Source organism: Ictalurus punctatus, chromosome 9 (assembly GCF_001660625.3).
Source record: "Ictalurus punctatus breed USDA103 chromosome 9, Coco_2.0, whole genome shotgun sequence".
Classification (NCBI taxonomy): Eukaryota; Metazoa; Chordata; class Actinopteri; order Siluriformes; family Ictaluridae; genus Ictalurus; species Ictalurus punctatus.
The window spans coordinates 9,645,001-9,653,095 of record NC_030424.2 but is presented as its reverse complement, the minus strand read 5'-3'; the positions used below and the strand labels follow the sequence as shown (position 1 = coordinate 9,653,095).

Sequence of the window (8,095 nt, the reverse complement as noted above, 5' to 3'; positions counted from 1 at the left end):
AAAGGAACACTGACATAGATCTTGAACATTGATCTTGAACATCTTGAACATTATAATAATAATAATAATAATAATAATAATAATAATAATAGAAAAAAAAAACAACATTCACAATATTGTAAATATACACAATATCACAATACATAAATGAAAATGCTTTCAAAATCCACACTTTGCCAACCAAGAAAATAATTAATTATGGAATGTTAGACTTTGACAAACTTGTCATAGACGGTTAACAAACAAACAGCAATGTTTATTGAAACAAAAGCAGACAGTCCATAATGGTATGCAAAAAGTAATCATAAAAATAGAGTAAAAGGTAAAAACCATGAAACAAGAACTATAATCAGAGGAACAGATCAAAAGGGGCAAAAAAGGATAATAAACAAGGAAAAGTTAGAGCAAAGATCAAACACAGGGGAAAAACAAACTGGCAGGAAAAATAGTAACATAGGCTGAGAAACAGACAAAACACACAAACATGACTTAGCAAAGTCTCAGCATGCTTGAAGTCAGGGGCGTAACCTGGCCTGGGCATTAGGGACTGTAGCCCCGAAGATTTTTTCTTTGGCCCCTAATAATTCTCCACTTGGAGCTGTTTGTCACGACATAACTGAACGTCAGTAAAAGAAGACGGCGGTGTTGTAATTTTATATCTTCAGTGAACGGAGGCGAGACAAATCAGACAGGGTTTCTTATTGGCTGAAAGCTCTCAATTCTGCCAAACGCTAGCTCACACAGTCAATGTGAGGGAAAATGGATATACTCCATTTTTAAAAAAAATTAAACCAGTAAAGGGGTTGATACTGACACATGAACATCCACTTATGCTGAGCAGGAAAACAAGGTGTGTAAATATCTGAGTTCCAGTTTATGTGAACATGATATGAGCTGAGCATAAGGAAAGATAATGTACTTCACGTGGCACTATAGCAGTTAAACCCATACAATGGTAACTTAGTTGCGTCTCCCCTTGGCTAGGGACACCAAACTAGCTTAGTTAGAAAAGTTTAATATTTTTATCACCTGAAGTAAGTTTTATGATAAATCCCAGTTTTTCTGATCATGTCAAACATTGACAGCTAAGTTATGTCAACTTCCATAAAATAAAACTTAGGCTACTAGCTGAGCTGGAAAAAAATGCATGGAGACAAATCTGGGCTCAGGCCTAGATGATTAACAGTCCAGCTAATGCCACTGCTTGAGGTGTATATATACACATGGGTACATGAGAGAATTGACAGGTGAGGGAAATTAGAAAACCGTCAAACGTGAGAATGGCTGAAGTAGGTGTGTTTAGAGGCTTAGGATTCATCGTCAGTAACCACTTTATCCTTGTCAGGGTCACTATGAATTTCAGGAATACTGGGTGCACACCAAGAATACACCCAAAATGGGATGCCTGTTCATCACAGGGCACCATGCACACACACACACACACACACACACACACACACACTCATTTTCACTTTGAATAGCCAATCCACATTCTGACATATTTTGGAGGAAACACAGGAGAGACATGCAAAACTCCACACAGATACTGGAACTAGAACTGTGGGGCAGCAATGTTACCTGCTGCATTGCCACGCTGTCCCAGTTGTAAATTTAAAAATAAAATGAGTTAACTTTCAATAAAATAATTGTAGAAAAATGTGGAAAAATTTGAGTAGCAGTGGAAAACTCAATCTAGGATATGTCAAGCCCCCCCCCCCAAAAAAAGTCACAACCTTTCTATATGGTAGCTTTTGCAAACAGTTTTCTGTATAAACTAGAACCCCCTTGATATCTTCTTGTGCACAAGCATGCCAACACCTTTCAGAAAGTCATTCCAGCCATCTTTTCCTAAAACTTTCTCACAGATTTCTCCCTGGTTCAGCAACAGTTCCAAATGACAAATAACTAATGATTATCCAAAGGTTCATAGAACCACTGCTATATACAGTACATGATGATGTCCATCAGCCAGCATCTTTGTCATTTCTCTGACAAACAGATAGCTGCGGTCTAAATACAGTAGTATCGTAGGGTGCAGTCCTCAGTTGGTGATTCATTCCAAAGGCCAAACCCCCATTTACAGCATACCTGGCTGAGGGTTCCAAATCTCTCTGTCCATTTGGAAATACAGATCTGCTCAAGAAAGAAACTGCTGGAGTGTTTTAAACACTAGAGTTAATGCAATAGTGGAAAACATCTTAGGCCACAAGCAAGTTCAACTTTGTGCATCCCTGATATTTGTTGTAGCTGCCTGTCACTACATTGTTTATGGGCACTGTTTCGAAGAGGACTCCTTTCATTAGAAAAGCCTTGCACCTCAGGCAAGTTAGAGCCCAGGCCCATCTTTCTGAGTCAAGAACAGGTTTCTGTTTGTGGCATTTATGGTTTAACCGTAGGCTGATAATCCACTTCTTAGCAAACCCATGGGAGTTACCACTGCAGCTACCAAGATCAGTCTTAGAAACCTCAACAGAAAAAAGGTTCCACACATGGTGACCTGGTTTAAACTAATTGGCAAGCATTAATGCTTTAAAGCCTCGTAATATGTTTGAAAAGGGTGACTGTGTCCCTAATGGCCTGCTCCTTGGTAGGGGCACAACTGGCCAAGTATAGCAGTATCCCAATGCCACTGGCCATTAGGAGAGACAAGACCACTTTCTTCTTGGAAAAAGCTATGGTACTAGATCAAGATGAAAATCTAAAAATTTTATTTGGACTGCCTGCCCTTGGATGCATCTGTTTACTAGGATGATAGGGACATGAAAATAGGAATTGCACAGGTCCACCAATATGATCCAAATTTCATGTGATGATTTATTCCTGATGGGGTACTGTTTAAAGTCTGCCTCACAAGATGCACGAAGGCACAGATATAACTATTAGGGGTCTTAGACCAGGACCGCTCTGGGTGTTGACTTAAAACTGCTGCACAGATGGTCTGTGTACCTATGCTGGTTTAGTCATTCTAAAACCTGAGCGCTTCTATCCAAGGCCTTTTTGGAAGATTTGCAGGGTTGATCTGCATACGTACAGCAGAGTGGACTGTACAAACCACACTTGACGCTGTGGATAAACCAGGTTGACAGAGTTTGCCCCATATCCTGGCCTAGGTGTCCCACTGCTGTGAATGAAGTGTCAACCAGCTCCCATGCAGAAAGATCAGTTTATATAGATTGGAGCAATTGCTCCATTGCTAGCAGCAAAACAACTAACATATGCTATTACATCCGATGCGACACACACTTGCAATAAGTCATCATAAATTCAATATAATGAGTCATCTCTGCATCTTCAATCAACACTTGGGCAGTGCACATCTGAACATAATGATTTGTCTTGGCATGCGTGGTCACACACACAAGGAGGTATTCAGGTTATTCTCAGTGCCCCTGATGGATAGGAATAGAACTATTAATCAATCTCAAGAAAATACTGTACATACATCAGGTTAGTACCCCAACTAAATGCTCAAACGAAATTTTCTTTAAACTTTTATTTAGTTCTCTTTGCAATAGCACACATCATATTACATTTACATCACAGTTGTCAAACATGTCCTAGAAGGTCAATACCTTACAGAGATTTGTGTTTCTGCATCTTCTAACAAATTCAGCCCAGAAAGCCTTGATGGTTTTCTGATTAGTTAAATCAGGCATTAAATGAGGTGGAATACTGAACTCAGCATACAGCACAAAGCTAAATAAAGCAATAAACTAAACAATGACATGATGTTTGGTTGTGAAATTAGGTTCTGGAATGAGTTTAACATTTTAGCTAATTGAAATTGAGATTGTGATTCTCCAAAACCACAAAACATCTGTAAAAAGGAGATTTTTGACCAACGTGTAGAATTAAATTTAATGAAGCATCCAACATTAATGACAGAACCATAAATATGTATACTAATTACTTGCCTTTCATATGGTTCGTTTGAAGTACATACATTTAAACATGTCTAAACAGAAATAAACAGCTCTCCCTACTGAACTGACAGACTTGCCTTACACTGTTTCCGTTTTGATTACATAATGTCAGGGTTGATTGGCTTAGCTGTAGAAAGAGAAAAAATCTCCATTTGCAGTTTTAATTATAAAACATTTTCACAAGGAAAAAAACCTAGCCATTGCACAACACTAGTCTCATGCCAACACTGCTCAAATCTGCTTATGACAGATAACCTGTGTTCAAATGGTGATAATTATTTTTCATATCATGACATTACAGGATGTTGACAAAGCTCACTAGTTTCTTTGTGAAGGCACCACACTAGAGTCTGACCAACTCCTGTCATTGTCACAACTCTGTATCCGAGCTTCTCAAGTTTGTCCAGGACTAATCGTGGTGGTTCATCCACATAGTATTCTGAACTGCAAGACACAAAACATATGAAAATGTTTATTCATTTGAGAGTGGTTCTCGAACAGTCCTGACATTTAATGTCACAACCTTTGACTCACTAGCATACAGCATGCATGCTAACCCATGAATTGTACAGCAAAAACAGTTGTAAAAGCAGCTACTGTAATTAAATGATTTGAATGCTAACAAGTGATCATTGACAAAAGCAGTAAACAAAACTAGTTCAAAAATAAAGCATAGCTTAGTTCCCTTTTGACTCAGACTATAAACTAAACATTCCAATATTGTTATATACAGTGCCCTCCACTAATATTGGCACCCCTGGTAAATATGAGCAAAGAAGGCTGTGAAAAATTGTCATTATTGTATAACTTTATATTTTGTTTAAACAAAAAAAAAATTAATTAAAAAATAAATAAATAAATCACAAAAATACTCTGCTCTCATGGATATCAAATAATTGCAAACGTTTATTTAAAAGACAAACATTTGTTAAATATGTGTGCCACAATTATTGGCAGCCCTATGAATTCATATGAGAAAAATATTTTAAGTATATTCCCATTGATATTTAACATTTTTAGTGGTATATACATGAGGTAACACATAGGCCAAATTCCCTTAGTCATTTACAACAATGGGTAAGACCAAGGAATATAGCTGTGATGTGCAGCAAAAGGTTGTTGAGCTTCACAAAATGAGACGTGGCTATAAGAAAACAGCACAAGCTTTGAAAATGTCCATTTCCACTATCAGAGCAATAATTAAGAAGTTCCAGTCAACTAGAAATCTTATGACTCAACCTGTAAGAGGATGTGTGTATATATATTGTGCGTCTATATGTGTCTATACAGTGACTTCTGCTAAGGAGTATGCTACTTCTGCTACTTTCTTCAAGGAAAAGCTAGAAACTTCTGCACAAGACCCTCACAACGCCACATCTTTTCTTCACTACTCAACCCACCAGCTCCTCCTGCTCCATCCTCCCTGACTGCTGAAGACTTTGCCACCTTTTATGATGAGAAGATTGAAAAAAAATCTGCCAGACTTTCACTTCTACCCCACCTCCTACACCACCCACTGAGGATGGTACATGCTTCACTGGGACATTTGTCTAATCTAGCAACAGAAGAGATCTTGCAGGTCATCTTGTCCTGCAATCCTACCACCTGTCCATTGGATCCAATCCCTTCCACAATGCTCCAGACCGTCTCACAAGACCTCCTCTCTTTCATCACAACTATCATCAATGGCTCCATATCATCTGGTTATATACCAACTGCATTCAAGAGAGCAAGGGTTATTCCCATCCTGAAGAAACCCACTCTAGATCCCTTGGACATTGGCAACTACTGACTGGTATCACTTCTCTCTTTTCTTTCTAAAATCTTTGAACGCACTGTCTACAATCAATTGTCTCTATACCTCTCACAAAACAACCTTCAAGATCCTAACCAGTCTGGCTTCAAAGCAGCACACAACACAGAAACTGTCCTTTCGGCCATCACTGAGAAGCTACATGCTGCTAGATCAACCAAACTGTCTTCAGTCCTCATCCTCCTTGACCCTTTAGCAGCATTTGACACAGTCACAGTCTTGTCCACCCTCATGAGTCTCGGAAATCATGGTGCAGCATGGTAGTGGTTTGCTTTCTACCTTGAAGGTCACTCATACCAGATGATGTGAGGGAATCCACATCTGCTCCCTGCAGGCTCTCCACTGGTGTCCCACAAGGCTCAATACTTGGTCCTCTTCTGTTCTCACTCTATACTCGATCTCTTGGTGAGGTCATATTCTCACATGGGTTCTCATGCCACTGCTATGAGGATGACACTCAACTCATCCTCTCCTTCCCTCCCGCAGATCCTCTTATTTCTACTCAGATCTCAGCATGTTTGGCAGACATCTCATCATGGATGGCAGCTCTTCAGCTGAAACGTAATCCTAGCAAAACTGAACTACTGTTCATTGCAGGTGATTAATCACCATGACAGGATCTTGTAATGTCGATGGACAATTCTGTGATCCTATCTTCGGTTAATGCATGCAACCTTGGGGTAACCATGGACAATCAACTGTCCATTTCCTCGCACATTGCTAATCTGACACGCTCATGTTGATTTCTCCTTTACAACATCAGAAGGATTCGTCCATTTCTATCTATACAGGCCACTCAGGTGCTGGTTCAGTCTCAGCGCCATTCAACCTCTGAAACTGATCCACAATGCAGGTGCTGAACTTGTTTTCAACCCTCCTAAGTTCGCTCACACAACCCTATGGCTACGTTCCGTCCACTGGCTTCTTGTAGCTGCCAACATCAGATTTAAAACTCTGATACTTGCGTACAAATCCAAAAATGGACCAGCACCCACTTACCTTAAATCACTTATCAGACCCCGCCGAACCTCTAGCGCTGCTAGACTGGTGCCACCATCTCTCAAGGTACAAGGAAGGCATGCGTCAAGACTCTTCTTTTGTTCTGGCACCTAGGTGGTGGAATGAACTTCTCCCAGATGTCCGAACAACTAGTTAGTCACTGGCGGTCTTTAAATGATGTCTAAAGACCTACCTCTTCCTAAAGTACTTAAATTAGCACTTTTCATTAAAGAAAATTCTAGATTTTCTTACTATATTACTTCACAACAGAGTTTTAAGACTGATGGTATTCTTAGTCTGTGGCCTAGTGAAACAATATTGGGATGTATTTATTGAGAGAGACTTCAAAGCACTTCTGTAAGTCGCTCTGGATAAGGGCGTCTGCCAAATACCATAAATGTACATGTATATTGTTTCAATACACTGAAGAGGATGGTTCGAGTGGCCAAAAAATCTCCAAGGATCACATCTGGAGAACTGCAGAAGGTAGTAGCATCTTGGGGTCAGAAAGTCTCCAAAACTACAACCCGAAGTCACCTACATAACCACAAGTTATTTGGAAGGGTTTCAAGAAAAAAAAGCCTCTACTCTCATCCAATAACAAATTCAAGTGTCTTCAGTTTGCCAGAGACTACTGGAACTTCAAATGGGATTGGGTTCTATGGTCAGATGAAACCAAAATAGAGCTTTGTGGCAATAAACACCAGAGGTGATTTTGGCACACATAGAGAGGTAGCCATATGGAAAAGTACCTCATGCCCACGGTTAAATATGGTGATGGCTCTTTAAAGTTTTGGGGCAGTTTTTCTGTCAGAGGACCTGGACATTTTGTTAGGATACATGGCATCATGGACTATCAAATATCAACAGATACTGAAAACCTGACTGCCTCTGCCAGAAAGCTTAAATGGGCCGTGGTTGGATCTTCCAGCAGGACAATGATCCAAAACGTACATCAAAATCAACAGAAAAATGGTTTATTGACCATAAAAATCATGGTCCTGCCATGATCATCCCAGTCCCCTGACTTGAAAACAATAGAAAACCTGTGGGATGAACTGAAGAGGAGAGTCCACCAACGTTGACCTTGAAATTCTGTATGGAGTAATGGTCTCAGATCCCTTGCCATATATTCTCCAATCCCATAGGCATTATAAGAGAAGACTCAGTTGTTATATTGGCAAAGAGAGGTAGAACAAAGTATTGACTAAAAGAGTACCAATAATTGTGCTACACATATATTTAACAAAAATGTTATTTTTTGGATAAACCTATGTTGTGTTTGCAATTATTTGATATTCATGAGAGCAGATTATTTTTGTGATTTTTTTTAATCAAACGATCAAAAGGTTAAACAACA

The 8,095-nt window shown here is 39.4% G+C and overlaps 1 protein-coding gene across 1 annotated transcript in view; it reads right to left on the bottom strand.

Moving 5' to 3' along the window:
- Positions 1-3,478: 3,478 nt before the first annotated feature.
- gchfr (GTP cyclohydrolase I feedback regulator) overlaps positions 3,479-8,095 on the bottom strand; it is an 11,503-nt gene continuing 6,886 nt past the window's right edge. Inside the window, exon 3 of the mRNA XM_017476794.3 lies at positions 3,479-4,367. Coding sequence (XP_017332283.1) covers positions 4,211-4,367 — 157 coding nt within the window. The 3' untranslated portion in view covers positions 3,479-4,210. The remainder of the gene's footprint in view (positions 4,368-8,095) is intronic.